Below are 15918 nucleotides of genomic sequence, written 5' to 3' on the forward strand. Positions count from 1 at the left end.
ATGTAAATATCCAAAAAAAATGCTATAGCTTATTTATGAACTTTCTTTCACTGTCAAAATTCTTCGCATCACTTGTGCTCCCTGAAACGGTCCGGTCCCGTCCGGGCCGAGCTGGTCCGAGGCCCACCCTTAGCTGTGTCTCATGTGATTTGGAGTCATGCAATTCCAAATCACAAGGTGGAACATGTGATTTGAATCAGATGAGATATGAGTATTTGCCCCAAATGTAATTTCAAATCTTTTAACCACAATCCATTTGTCATGGCTCATTTTTTGATTAGCTATGCAAATGAGATTCATTCTCTTGTTTGCACAAGAGTCCGAACCTCTTGAGACGCTACCCTAAGTCTATGTGTAGTGAATGCAAATGAGTCCGAACATGTAAATCCAGACGTGCACTCAGATCGTATTTTAAGAACCATACCCTAGAAAATGTATCGGATTCGGCTCGAAGATCCGAAAGAAACCGATCCATTTGTAGTTTATCCAAAAAAAAAAAAGGCAGACCCTGCCTAACTGCCTTATTTTGTGAGCGAGGAGAGGAGCGGAGGACGACGGGAACGCAGCTGCAACCATGAACACACAAACGCATCCCTTCTCGCTCCTACCGCACGACGACGATTCCTAATCCCCCTCTTTCTCTCTTCCTATTATGAACCATCTCTCTCGCTCTACATGGATTCTTCGTTGGAGACCTCTCTTGCTCAAGCCTTCTCTCTTCTCCGTTTCTGGACTCTCCTCGGAGGTAGCAGCAGCCCATGAAGAAGACGAGCCGGAAGAACACTCCCGCCCCATCGCATCGATATTCAGAGACCTGATTCTGGAGACTTTAGAGGGTTTCAGAAAGGTGGGTGGGGAGAGATTCCTCCGCACCGGCCGATTTTCCGGCCTGGTTTCGTCGTTGGCGCCGTTTCATGTTGAAGGAATGCTTCTCTATCTCAAGAGCGACGCGGATTCCGCCTTCCTCATCTTCAAATGGCTTCGGGAGGAACATGGGTTTCGCCACTCCAGGTTTTCTTGCTTGGTGGTCGCTCATGCTTTGGCTCGAGAGAGGCGTTTCCTGGACGTTCTTCATGTTCTCCGGCCGTTGGTTGCAGAAGAAGGTTCCCCCTTGTAATTTTTAATCTTACCTGTTTTCCCCTTTTTTTCTTTCTTTTTTGCAGCTAAGCTTTGGATTTTTTTTTGTTCTCTTTGTGCCTTTTTGAGGAGTTTTGTAATTGAAAAGACGTCTTCTTTTTTCTCTCTCTTGAATTTTTTTTCACTTCCGTACTTTAAGAAATCGTTCTTCAAGAAACTATTGGGTTTATGGGGAAAAGAAGCTATATTTCTGTGATTCTGAAATTTTTTATGGGTTTTTCCGTATCGTAGATGACTGCTTTTATTCTTGAATCGCATGATAGTTTTTTTTTTCGCTTTTTGTTGGGTTTACAGTTTGAGTTTGTCTACGTGTCCATTCGATTCGGGACATTTCTTGTGATTTGAGGATAATTGTATCTAATGATGGCTAAAATAATTTCTTTATCATTGATGGATAGTGTTTGCCAATTTTCCATGGTCCTTTTTAGTTTGACTGACTTTTTTTGTTTGCTGTTGGTGAACATGGCAGGAGTTGGTTCGGCTACTCTGCTTTGTGAGTTATTGTGGGATGAATTCAGAGGGTGGGAGGGCAATAGCCTTATATTTGATATGTTGGCAAATGTATACTCGAAAGCTCAAATGATTGATGATGCATTTTGTGTGTTCTTTAAGATGAAGGCTCTTAATTTTCAGGTTTCGATATTAACGTATAATTCACTTCTCTATAATTTAAGAAACACATACATGATATGCAAAATGTATGAAGAGATAGGTTCTAGTGGGGTTCTTCCGAATGACCACACCTATGCAATCCTTATTGATGGTCTATGCAAGCAGCAAAAATTGCACGCAGCACTAAAATTCTTTCAAGAACTGAGAGGTAAAGGATATAAACCTTGTGACATTGTCGCTTTGAATAGTCTTATGTCTGGCTTCTGCAAGATGGGGTTTGTAGATACTGCAAAATCATTTATCTGTATGATGCTTTACTATGGATTTTTTCCTGATAGATGCAGTTATAATACTCTTATCCATGGCCTCTGTTTAGTAGGTTCTATGGGTGAAGCCATGGAGTTATTGGAGGACATGGTACAGGGTGGAATGCAGCCGGATTTGGTCACTTACAATTCTCTCGTTAATGGTTTTGGTATGCTTGGGATGATTAAAGAGGCAGAGAAAATTATTGGCATAATGTCTGAAAAAGGTGTCGTTCCAAATCATGTAACTTATACAACTCTAATTGATGGATATTGTCGAAGAGGTGATGTCAAGAGGGGATTGAGGATAAGAGAGGAAATGATCCGTCTAGGTTTTCAATTAAATCATGTTACTTATGGTGCTCTTTTGAATGGACTGTGCCAGCAGGGTTTGGTGCATGATGCAGACTGTTTGCTCAAGGAGATGGCATCTTTCGGCTTGGAACCAGATTGTATCACATATTGTATCCTTATGAATGGTTACAGCAAGCAAGGAAATATGCAGAAGGTGAATCAACTGTATCGTGATATGTGCTCAAAAGGAATCACACCCAATGCTTTCTCATATGGGGCGACTCTTTCTGGATTATGTAAGAACGGCGAGCTACTTGAGGCCAGGAGTTATTTCGAGAGTCTGATCAAGAGTGGAGTAGTTACTGATGTTTTTCTGTATAATATCATGATAGATGGTTACGTAAAATCTGGTTATGTTTTTGAGGCTGTCAAAATATATGGGCAGTTGATTAAAGATGGATTGACTCCTACTATAGTCACTATGAATTCTCTCATCTTTGGGTTTTGCAAAATTGGTAGGTTGTCCGAAGCTAGGGAGCTTTTGAAAACAAGTGAATCTCTTGGTTTAGTTATGAATGAGATAAGCTACACTACACTATTGGATGGTTATTGTGCTTTTGGGGACATATGCATGATGATTGAATTGTTTAAACAGATGGAGGAAAAATCCATCCAGCCTAATGTTATTACTTATACTATAATAGTAAAAAAGCTTTGTAAAGAAGGGAATCTTCAAGGATCTATCCAGTTTCTAAGAGAAATGTGCAGAAAGGGTGTAGCCGTAGATCCAGTTGTGTATAATGTTCTCATTAAACGGATATGTGAACAGCAGAATGTAGGAATGGCCATCCAATTGCATGATGAGATGCTGAATCATGGCATTATGCCCAGCCCTGCTACATATAATGCTGTCATTAAGGGCCTTTGCTTGAAGGGTGAACTGGAAGTTGCAGAAAGAATGTTGGATTCTCTACTCGAGCAAGGCATTAGATTGAATAAGAGTCCCCTTCGTTTGATAATGAGTGCATACTGTATCAGAGGCAACATGGACAAAACTATCTTTCTCTTCAATAAAATGAAAAATATTGGATTTAGAATTTCAATTGTTGATTATAGTGTTGTCATAAATAGACTTTGCAAACGACATTTAGCATATTCAGCGAAGGTTTTCTTCAAGATGATGTTACGTGATGGAATTTGTCCAGATAAAGAGATTTGTAATGTTTTAGTTGATGGTTTTGAGCGGGAAGGTGATATTGATTCAGTAGCTGAACTCCATGCAAAGATGATTCAAAGTGGCTTGGACTGATTTTGGCATCATGGTGGAAAAAACAAAGCAGTACTCGTGTGTGGCATGCTGTTGAGGGGTGTTGTCTAAAACCTCATCTCTCACCTTATACTATTTTGCAGATTGAGGATCTAAATGGCAGCATGGGTATTTAAAAACAGGCTCTATTCCAGAAAGTCCAAACTGCTCATTGGTGCTGTCAAGGTAAGCAAAATAAGACTTAGTTAGCTTGCGTTGTGATAACTTGTTACATGTGTCCTCCAACCAAAACCAAAGTTTGGTCAGTTGCAAATACGATTCATGGAGAACATGTTATTAACTTCTTGTTTTTATTCTTGATGTAGCTTTAGCTTCATTTGAGAAGCAAGGACACTTATTACATTATTTTGTAGTCCTTTGCCCTTTTTCCTGTTTCTATATCACAATTTGGCTGATTGAATTGCATGATTCAAAATTCAAGCTTGTCTTGCATATGTGAGACTGTGTTAAACCTTGAAAGACAGCATGTCTAAAATGGGGTATGTCTTCTCTTGTTCTTTTTCCCTACCAGTAGATTCATATGTACATTTTTTGTTGGAAAACCTGATCTCAAAAATGTGAGTACATACTGTTGAATATTAGTTTGAATGTGTGGCTCAAGGATTAGCATGGTGTATGATCATTGTATCTACTAATGGATATCACCCATGCTAACCATGCCTGTATATATTCAACAGCTTATTTTATTGTTTCGTCATGAAATGTTTGTCATTGTGTCTGAATTTTTTATAATGTAGTCTTAAATGCCTATGTCCAATTTCTGTTCATGGTGCCAAAAACCCTTTTTTATACATAGAAGTTCATTTTTAAAGGCTAACTCAAGAGTTGGAAGCCAAGTGCTTTCAAAGCTCACTTCTTATGTCCCGGGAAAGCACACTCCCAAGGATGTAAGAATGGTGTCCACTTGTCATGAAAATTTCACTTCTATTAAAAGAAAACAAGTCTATGATTCCTATAGGAAGGGAATGATAGTTGCCCTTTCATGATATGGTTGAGGAGTAAATGACACCTTGGTCCTAACAATCTGTTTGAAACACGCATTGATATTATATAGAGCATAAAAGTCCTCTGGATAGTTCATTTAAATGAATAAGAAAGAAAGTGTTCAGGATTTTCTTCTCGTTATAAGAGCATGTTATCAGGTAATGTTGTGCATATGTCATTAGATGTTATAAAAAAAATATATGTTAACAGTCTGTCATGCTAAAGTTCATTTGTTATTTTCTAGTTATTAGGTTATTATAATATTATTCGATAATGATTTCTTTCTTGATTTAATACATTCATATTGATTATCGTCTTTATATTTTATAAAAGTGTGCTAGACCAATTCTATAGTGAAATAAAAAATAATCAATTATTTTAAATTCCATGGGATTTTAAACTTACTTTGTTTTTAAAGATGAAAATTTAGTTAATCTTGATAAGTGGTCATGGTGTCATATATTTGATAACTTCTAGTTCTTTTTACTTATAAATTCTAAAAATCTTTCTAATGTGCCCGTTGAATGTGTATCAATTGCTTCTCATTTTTCACTTCGTACAGTGCTGAAAATCTGCCTTTCTTCCATCGCCTCTTGATTAAACTTCTTTCTTGGCAAGCTTGCTCTTGTTTGGGGGATATACTTCTTGTGATGTTGCTGGGTGAAGTTTGCTGCGCGATTCACTGATTTTTTTTTCCATTTTGACCACCAATTTTCAGGTCTGTATTATTCCAAAGAGCATGCCTGGCGGAAACCACATTAGTGTTTGTGGATATATTTGTTTCTTAAAGAAAGGTTCAGATCTCTGTCATGCCTTTTTTATTTCAGTCTTCAACTTCCTGGTCTAGACCCAGGTGACCTTTTAAAAGCACTCTGTTTTTTCCTATTTGTTTCTTGTAGAAAATTTACATGATCGACTTGTTAATTTTGCTTGCTAGCAGTTTCCACCGTATTAGCTGCAATCAGCGATGAACCATGAACATCTCTAAAACTATGTGGTAGGAAGAAACCTAGGAACCGACTGCACTTACTCCCAGAATTCGATTCCCAGTGAGTCCTGGTAATTGCAAACATCTAGGGGATTTCATGTGGGATCAGATTCTTCATCAAAAATCCATTTTAAAGGGATTTTCAGCATTGTAAACTTTTTGGAGATATGTCCTAATTTTCATGAAAAAGCCTAACACTCTTCCAGTTTCATAGATAATTTTATTTTTTGAATAAAATTTTCTTTCTTTTATTTTTCAATGTCTGAAGATGCAATTTATAACAGTGGACGAAATGAACATGGATGCTCCCTTTGCAAGGTAACGTCGATGTATTCTTCCCTTCCAGTGAATCTTTTCTACAAAAAGTGAAAGACAGGTGGCACTATGATCCATTCACGATGCTCAAATAACGGGTATTCTCTGAGCTTTTTGCTTATTGAATTTATAGTTTTTTCACAGGACAACCTATTATTTGTGTTTTCTTTGATAGACGATGAAGTGCATGTTCCAACGCTTTGTTATTCTGTTATTTGGTAACATAGATCCTCTCAGTTGTGCCCTCTGCCACCACTAGCAAGAAAAATAACTTTTGCATTGCCATCAGTTCAGCCACCGGCCATCGCTTTGCCTCCTAGTTCACCTGGTGAGTTTGCACTTCTTGTTTCAGATAGCTCTCTTGCAGTGAAGACCAAGATGGAAGGTGGCAGTAATGTTGCGTGACACAAGGCACACCATCTATTTCACAGATGGATCTACCTTTCTTGTCTAGCCAGCCATGAAGCTCCATGATGGATGGTTTTGGTTAGATAGCCCATGGCTGATGGCTTGAAAAAGAAGAGTTGTGCTTGCAACTGCAGCATCTACAACAGCATGGGAGATCACCATGAGCACTAACTGAGCTGCTCTTGGACGCCCAGTCCCTCCTAGTTCATTGGACACGTGCTGCAACAAGAAGGAACTTTTCAGTGTGTAACAGATGCCGAAATGACCGATGGTGGCTCCATACGAAGGGGCTTCTGTAATAACTCTAAATTATAAATGTTAAATAAATTTATTATATGAAAATTATGGATCCTTTATCGAATTTTGATACTGATCCAAACTTATATCTTAAAATAAAATGATCTTTTAATGGATCTGGATATTTATTCGAATGAATATTATTAGTAGATCCAGATTCATATTTTAAAGGTATATTTATAAATATTTAAAATGTATAGGGGTAAAGTGATAAATTATCATATCAAGAGTATATTCTGGTAAATATTTAAAAATATTGAACAAAAATGTAATTTGGTACTCAAGTGGCAACTTGGTTATTTGAAATTAGATCAAGATTAAAATAGCAAAACTAAGGGTATTTTGGTAAAAATAAATAAAATTTATAAATTTAATAAAATAAATAAATAAATAAAATTTAAAAAAATCACATTTTTTTTTTACAAAAACAACCAAACTTTAATGGTTTTTGTTGATTGTTTTAGAAAACTAAGTCTCATTTTCCTTTTTTTTTGGATTTAGTTTTGTAAAATAATCAATAAAAACCATTAAAGTTTGGTTGTTTTATAAAAAATGTAAGACATTTTAAATTTTTTATTTATTTATTTATTTTATTAATTTCATAAATTTTATTTATTTTTATCAAAATACTTTTAGTTTTACTATTTTAACTTTAGTCTAATTTCAAATAACTAAGTTGTCACTTGTAGGAAATTATTTTTTTGTCTTTCAATATTTTAAATAATGTACATTTTAAATATTTACAAGTATACCATTGAAATAAAAATTCAATTAATTATTCAGATCTGCTAATAATACTTATTTGGATAATATTCAAATCTATTAAATAATTTATTTTATTTTTGAATATTGGTTTAGATAAGTATTCATATCCCATAAAAGATTCATAAATTTCATATAATGAATTTATTTAATATTTAGAATTTAGAATTATTATATTATAATTCAATGCATCATATTATGATTTTTCAATCAAGAAATTCTTTGGACTCGTACTATTTCAACCGAATTTGACATGCTCTAGTCTTAGTGTTTTTAGCTTTTGTAAACTATGATATTCAATCAATGAAATTAAATGATTATTTTTGTTTTCAACTTGTGACGGATCTGAAGATGAGAGCAGATTTTCCATTTAAAAAATAAACTTCGATGTGTTAAAAAGAAATTATGAAAATTTTAAGTTTTTAAATTTTTGGGGGGGCGTTACAACTTCACTCGGTGGTTTTACACATCACGCGGAGTCCACATGTCATGCGAGCTAGGTTCGGTGATATTAAACATGTGATTGAATTGTGTTAGCCCTTGGACAAGGAAGGAACTCTTCGAAGGCTCAAACATTCACTCACTGTCCAGAGGAGGTTTCATAAAGCTAAAAAATGATGGCGTGAATAAGAATAGAGAAAAGAGAGTCCAAGTTACAGTAGAGCAAACAGGCTGGTAGGCTGCACTGGAAAATAAAAAAGAAAAAATAGATTAGAAAATCTCAATAACAGATCGTTGGCAGATGCTGCAGCACAATTACCAGATCATTACTGCAGAAAAACAAGTTTTTGAGGAAATCACACAATCCACCAAATGCCTCCTTTGATATTTGAACCAATGTATGCTTACAGGCAGGTGAGAGTTTCAAATGAAGTGCCAAGATGGCTACACTGAAGATAAAGAACCAACAGGCATAGACATGAAAGTCTCAGCAAAAGTGCTATAGAGCATCAGAAGAATTAAGCTATGTGATTCAAGAAATTTCAAAAGTAGCTGAAGAAGAGCACTAGCAAACAGTCCTGGGATTTAAGTACATAACATACCTCCCGGCTTCATGTGATGTCAAGGGGTCTTGTCAATGAACCGATGTAAACCAAGAAAAGAACCGATGGGATGCAAGGAATTAGCATGCCCCATTAGTTTGACCCCATAATGTTTCTAAAGCAATTCCCTGGCCATTGCAAACTGTTTCAGATATGTAGTATCTCTCTCCTTAAAACCAGTGCAACGAGTTACATGCAAAACTAGCTGAAGATGGAGAAGAAAGTTTTTCTATTTTCTCGTGTCTCCGTGCGCCACTGTTGTTTCAAGTTGGTCATCGCAGCAGAGCAGATTCAATTTCGAAACATATGGGATGACTGAGGTTTCCTTTTTAACAGACGTGGAAAATCTGAAAACCACGCTGACCATGACTTTTCTTCCGACGTAGAAAGCTGGGGTTAGGCAGACCCTACCTGTTTATTGAAGGAAACAAGATTACATATTTACAGAGGGGGTGTTCCAGTCCGGATCCATATCTGACCATTGATTGACTCCGTCTGTGGATGCTAATTTATCAAGAAGATGCGCACGCCCATTAAAATTCCTGGACACGGGTTTAAGGAGCATCAATCTACAGTAGCACAGGAAAATAATTTTGAGGAGTATTTAGAAGTTTCTTTGAAAATTTTCTCCCTACCAACCACACTAGACCCATCTTCTCTCTGAAGTCAAAAAATCTGCTTTTTTTTTTTGCATGTTTCTATTGGCCAAGAGATAGAATTAACGGGTATTCTGGTACCCCGCTTCCAACTATCTACATAGAGATATTTGCCTCCAATTGGCTTCTTCCAATTTTTAGGATTTCTGAAAGTTCTTCTTCTTGGAGACGAATTTCCTTTCCAATCGCTAGAGGACAGCCTTGATCGACCTGAGGTTGCAATTTAGCAATGTCTGCATTAATCAATTTGCATCTTTCGAATCCGTAGATCCCCCAAAAAGTGTTTTTTTCACTCTCGAAGATGACGAGGAACTGTCACTAGTTTGGATGCCACTCTATGCATAGGGCAGCCAATAAACCTTGTAGACTATGCTCTTTTGACAATTTCCTGACAATCAAGCAATTGGGACCAAGATGGGGAGAACTTGAAAGGCCTTTCCGTATCAATGGGTCAAGTGGGAGAATGTTGAACATTTCTGATCGGGTTCAACCCTATGTGTGATCCGATTTGACACTAATGAAGGTATTAGTGAGGCATTAATAAAAATTAGTGGGGAAGGGGTTACTTAAATGTGAAAGGGTTCGCATTCAATATGGCATGTGAATGATTTATATACATGAATGCCATGTATGTAACCCTCCGCTTTCCTCTTCTTATAAATTGAGGGATGTCTGCTTAATGAGTGCAACCAAGGTGTCTTCATTTTCTCATTGGGTCCAGGGTCTTGCTCACCATCGACTTGATAGGCTAAGAAGGACCCTGAACCCAATGAGAAAATGAGGACACCTTGGTTGGACTCATAAAGTAGCCATGCCTCAATTTATAAGGGCAAGAAAGTGGGGGGTTACATACATGGCATTCACGTATGTGAACCCTTCACATGTCATATTAAATGTAAACCCTTTCACATTTACGTAACTCCTTCCCTACTAATTTTTACTAATGTCCCACTAATACCTTTATTAGTGGCAAACCGGGTCACACATAGGGTTGGACCCGATCTGAAATGTTCAACATTCTCTCACTTGATCTATTGACACGAAAAAACATAAAATCGAGATTCATACCATTATCTCGACTTAATTCTTCATGTGGGTTCACATGCTATTTGGTATCACAAGAATGAATCATATGAGTTATGAAGATGAACATTTCTTTATGAAATGTTATATTTTCATGTACTATAGTATAACTCATTTTCAATGCTTTAGCATGTTAAGATTACCTTTATGAATAGGTTGGTCTCTAAATCATTCTATTGGTCCTTTAATATTGTTATTCTGTTATTCTCTCTACCTAAATGAGAGATCCTTTATACAAAATAAATAATGCACAAAACCATAGAGAATCAATTTAGTTTTACAAATGTGATCACATATAATCATAATGTATTGTCATACATAAGAAGAAATCAAACAAACCCATCTCCTTTACATGTTGAGAATATAATCCCGATGCTAACCCTTTAGTAAGATGATCCACAATCATTTCCTTCGTACTGATTGTATCAATATATATCAGATTATTCTTAAACCATTCTTTAACAACAAAGTACTTCAACTTCATGCGTCGACACAAGATTGAGTTCTTGTTGTTATTTAAGAAGGAAACAACTGCTTCATTATCACAAAAAAATTTTAGTGGTCTCTCAATAGAGTCCACAATCTCAAGACCCATAATGAAGTTTCTTATCCAAATGACCTGAGATGAAGTCCCGTATAGAGCAATGAATTATGCCTTCATGTTATGAGCAACAGTTGTAGACTGCTTTCTGCTTCTCATTAAGATGACACCACCTTCTAGTACGAAGATGTATCTAATAGTGGACTTTCTACTGTCGAGACATCCTCCCAAGTCCGTATCAGAGAATCCGATGACCTCTAGGTGGTCAACCTTTTTGTAGGTCAACATATAGTCCTTCATTTCTTTCAAATAGCGCACGACCTTCTTCGTTGCCTTCCAATGCGCAATGCCTAGATTTGACTGATATCTACCAAACATTCCCACGACAAGTGTGATATCTGGTCGTGTGCAGGTCAACACGTACTGCAAACTTCCAGTCGCCGAAGCATATGAGACAATTGACATCTGAGCCTTTTTATTATCATCTTGAGGATAGTCCTTTAGGCTCAATTTATTCTCCTTCACTATGGGTGCCAAACCAAGAGAACAATTCTCCATCTCATATCTTTTAAGAACCTTAAAGATATAGGATTTTTGAGAGAGACCAAGGACACCCTTAGTTCTATCACAACAGATCTCAATTCTAAGGAAATATGTCATCTCACCCATGTCCTTCATGTTAAAATGAGAGGAAAAAAAATCTTTTGTCTTATGTAGTATACTCAAATAATTAGTTGCAAGAAGAATGTCATCAATATATAAAACCAAAATTTTGAACTTACTCCCACTAGCCTTAAGGTATATGCACTGATCAACAATGTTTTCAGTGAATCCAAAGTTCAGAATTACCTGATTGAACTTTTTATACCACTGGCGGGAGGCTTGTTTAAGTACATAAATTAACTTCTTCAATTTGTAAACTAAATGATTTGAGTCATCTACACTGAAACCAGGAGGTTGTTGTATGTATACTTTCTCTTTCATATTCCCATAAAGGAAAGTAGTTTTCGCATCTATTTGATGTAGCTTTAAATCAAAATGAGTTACGAGGGCCATGGTTATCCTCAATGAATCCTTAGTTGAGACAAGAGAAAAAGTCTCATTATAATCAATGCTCTCCATCTGTATGAAACCCTTTGCAACGACCTTAGCCTTGTACCTCTCCACATGACCTTTAGAGTCTGTCTTGGTCTTAAAGACCTACTTATAACCAACAGGTCTTCATCAGGTTGAGGTACTAGATCTCACACTTGTTTTTTTGTCATAGAGTCAAGCTCTTCTTTCATAGCATTGATCCAATGTGTTGATCTTTAACTTTTAATGGCTTCTGCAAAAGTGAAGAGATTATCATCAATGTCTATAAAATCATTGGGCTCTTGCAAATACACCACATAGTCTAGATGGATAGCAGATTTTCTGGTCCTCATAGACCTCCATACAGGTGTTACAGGTAGTTCAAAATGAACCTCTATATCCTGTTGTTGTTGTATATCCTTATCAACAACTTGTTTTATTTGAGATTGATGTTCATTAACCAGATTTTTCTTGATATTGTCCAAAGGAACAATGATAGAAAAAAATTGGGTCTTTATCCTTCGCAGGTATGGAACCTGAACCCTGTAATTTCTTAAATTCAATACTTTGAAATGCATCTTTCCCAATAGAATTATTTTTAAAAAACTTTGCTTTATCTATTTCCACTATTTGTGGTGTATGAGATGGACAATAAAACCTAAAGCCTTTTGATCTTTCTGGATAACCAATGAAAAATCCACTAATCATTCTAGGATAAAAAACTTTTATATGTGGGTTATACGATTTAGCTTCAGCTGAACATCCTCATATATGCATATATAATAAAGAAGGTTTTCTACCAGTTCATAATTTATAAGAAGTTTTTTGGACAACCTTCGTAGAAACCTTATTCAAAATATGCACTCTTGTCCTAAGAACTTTACCCCACAAGGTCAAGGGAAGGTTAGTGATTCAACATTGCTCGAATCATTTCTTTAAGCGTATGATTTTTTCTTTCATCTACATTATTCTGATAAGTACTACCAGGTATGGTATATTGAGGTACAATACCTTTCTCTTTTATAAACCGCACTAATGACCATTCCTTTTGTCTCATCTCATTAAAACAACCATAATATTTGCCACCTCTATTAGATCTAACCACTTTAATAACTTCACCAGTTTGTTTCTTTACTTCTTTCTTGAAATCCTTAAAAACCTGAAAGACTTCTAATTTTTCAAATAATAAGTAAAGATATATATACTGTTAGTAATCGTCTATAAATATGACAAAATATTTTTCACCTGTATAACATGAGGAAAAATGTTCGCAAACATCCGTATGCATAATTTTCAAATTTTCATTATTGTATTTGACATCTTTCTTATATGTATTAGACTGCTTAGCCTTTATGCAGTCAACATATGGTTTTGTATATGTGAAATCAAGGGATCCAAGAATTCCTTCTTTCACAAGTCTTTGAACTTTCTCTTTCAAGATGTGTCTTAATCTTTGATTTCAAAGCAAATAGGATTAATCTTCCTTTAGGCACATTTATTGTCAATCTTTGTGTTCTCAACGGAGTAAGATTCTCAAATTTAAAATTTGGTTTTCAAATGATATAAACCATCACACACATATGTAAAACCCATATGAATAAATTTTTTAACAATAATAAGTTTAGAGTTTTCAAATTTAAAAACAAAACCAAACTTATCATGTTTTGAAATTGAAATAAGGTTTCGACTATAGGATGAAACATAAAATGTATCAACTAAATCCAATATGAATCTTGACTCTAACACAATTCTGCAAGTTCCAACGTTCTTGACATGCAAACACATCTTATTTCTTGAGAAGATGTTTCTTTCATGCTATGTTGGTTCCCTTTTGTTTAGAAATATCTGCAAAGAGTTGTCAATGTGCACCGTGACACCAGAATCAATCCACTAATTATGAAATGGAACATGGATCAAATTGCACTCATAAAAAATAAATGACTTGTTATCTTTATTCTCGAGCTATTTCTTATGCTTCAGGCAGTCCATCTTCTTATATTCTTTCTTCTTGTAGAAGAAACACTTTATAGAAGAACATCCTGTCTGGGATTTGACTTTCGCCTTAGAGTTTGAATTCTCTCCAAAGGTTTTCTTCATATTCTTTGCCTTAAAGATTTTTTTTTTGCCCCAGACCTATGTTTTTTCTTATGAGAGATCATATGTGCGCTCGACACCTTCTCACCCTTCAATCTTTCTTCCACTTCAATACACTTGGTCAAGAGGTCATTAAAAGATCACTTATCGTTATGTGTGTTGTAGGAGATCTTGTAGGGTCTATATTCACTAGGCAACGAGGTCAAAAAATTAGATGAACCGAAAATGTGTCAGAAATGACGAACTTCAAGTCATTCAGCTGAGATGCAATGTTTCTCATCTCCAATATGTGTCGTCGGATGTCTCTCAACATAATATTTCATAGACACCAACTTGGACATTCGTGTACTGGCTCTTGCCTTATTAGAACAGATGAACTAAGCCTCATTGGCTCTCAGAAATTTATTCATTGTCCTGTAGTGAGAGATGACACCTCGAATGTTCTTAGTCACTCGAGATTGTAAAAGAAACAAGCTAAATCTATTTGAGCGCTCCCACTTCTTAGAGGTATTCTATTCGACTGTACTCTACTTTATAAGAGCGACATGTTCGTCAATCCTAAGGGTCAAATCTAAGTCCATATAATCGAGAGTAAATAACAATATTTCTTTCTAATTTGATAAACTGAATCCGTCTAATAAGGGGATACTACTAGATTCGTCAATGATGAAAGAACATGATACAATAAGGAACGAAAGAAAAGACCTTATTATTTCTTAAACGAGACTCATGTTGAAAAGGTAGAATCTGAGACCCTTTATTAGTTACCTTTTCTGAGATAAGCATAATTGGGTCATTATCATTTCACTTTGGTGGAAACTACAATACTCATAGTTGCCGACGACTCCTTAGCAACCTGATGGAACGCCAGACAGTTGAAAAAAGAAGGGTTTTCAGGCCCCAGATGCCGGCCATCCGGCGTTCAACCTCGACAACTTCTCCGGCAATGAACCCGGCGACAACAAATCCTCCCTGCAGCCCAACGACCACAGGTATAAAACGATTAAAATATTTTTTTATGAGGTTTGCCTGAATCGGGAATTGATGTCGCCCTTTTCGGTGACAATAGCCGGTGAAGACTGTCGCCCCACGGTGACAATCTGCAGTTTACCGGTGGTTGTCGCCCCACGGTGACTCCACCGATGTCAAATCGCCGAAATGGCCTACACAGCCACACGCAGCGGAAATGCGTGGCAGCGTGGGCCCATAACCCAATGTTGGCGATACCCTGTAAAACAACATAGACAGGGAGCGTACCTGAATTCACCATAGTTCGTGTAGGAAGTTTCGGCGTTCTCCTCAGCCGATCGACGCCCACAATGAGCCCAAGCCTTAGGTCGACGGTGAGCAGGACCCTTTCCGCAGCGTCCGAATGCGGAGCAGAATTTTGGCAGGATAATGCTACGAACCCTCATCATTTTCGTAGCCCCTAACCCCTTATTTGTAATGGGAGATTAGGCAGTTACGTGAATGTGGTCTCTCCACATTCACGTAACTCACACCCACTATCTCCATTACTTGGCCACTTACGTGACCTACTAAGAAAGTGTCAAACCGGGTCACACTGTGGGTTGGACCCAAAACCCATAATGTCCAACAATTGACCCCCTCCCACCTAAAACCAAAACCGCGGCAACCGTTTGGCCTGCTCAGGTGACGGAGGATTCCGGTGAGTGTCGCTCAAATGCCACAGTAGAGTGCAAGGTGTGGGCCCATAACCCAATGTTGGCGACCAGAATGTAAAAGCAACAATGCAGGTGCACGACTCAACCTATCAACGCCATGATGAGTCCAGGTCATCAAGTCAACGGTGAGTAGGACCCTAAACCCAATGAAAAAAATAAGAACACCTTGGTTGAAGTCATCAAGCAACCATGCTTCAAATTTATAGCTGAAGGAAAGTGAAAGCTTACATACATTGACGTTTATGTAAGTGAACCCCTCTCGTGCCATTCACATTCATGTAACTCCTTCACTGAGACCTCACTAATACCTTCA

At 36.9% G+C, this 15918-nt stretch overlaps 1 protein-coding gene across 2 annotated transcripts; it reads left to right on the forward strand.

Annotated features, from left to right (window-relative positions):
• Positions 1–540: 540 nt before the first annotated feature.
• On the forward strand, positions 541–6706 carry LOC149821553 (uncharacterized). Of its 2 annotated transcripts, none has more exons than XM_089980751.1 (5): positions 541–1113; positions 1607–3840; positions 5378–5512; positions 5600–6060; positions 6190–6706. In XM_089980751.1, exon 2 carries the CDS (start codon positions 1687–1689, stop codon positions 3655–3657), a length of 1971 nt encoding a protein of 656 aa, XP_089836877.1. In that variant the 5' UTR covers positions 541–1113; positions 1607–1686; the 3' UTR covers positions 3658–3840; positions 5378–5512; positions 5600–6060; positions 6190–6706. The 2 variants fall into 2 exon arrangements, with proteins under 2 accessions (XP_089836877.1, XP_089836878.1); XM_089980752.1 differs by having other exon boundaries at positions 5378–5453; positions 5932–6060.
• Positions 6707–15918: the final 9212 nt, after the last annotated feature.

This window comes from Nuphar pumila, chromosome 11, assembly GCF_984573655.1.
Source record: "Nuphar pumila chromosome 11, dmNupPumi1.hap1.1, whole genome shotgun sequence".
Lineage (NCBI taxonomy): Eukaryota > Viridiplantae > Streptophyta > Magnoliopsida > Nymphaeales > Nymphaeaceae > Nuphar > Nuphar pumila.

What these genes read in the sequence shown, in the direction of transcription:
- LOC149821553 (XM_089980751.1), top strand. Translation starts at nt 1,687, where the DNA reads ATGTTGGCAAATGTATACTCGAAAGCTCAAATGATTGATGATGCATTT.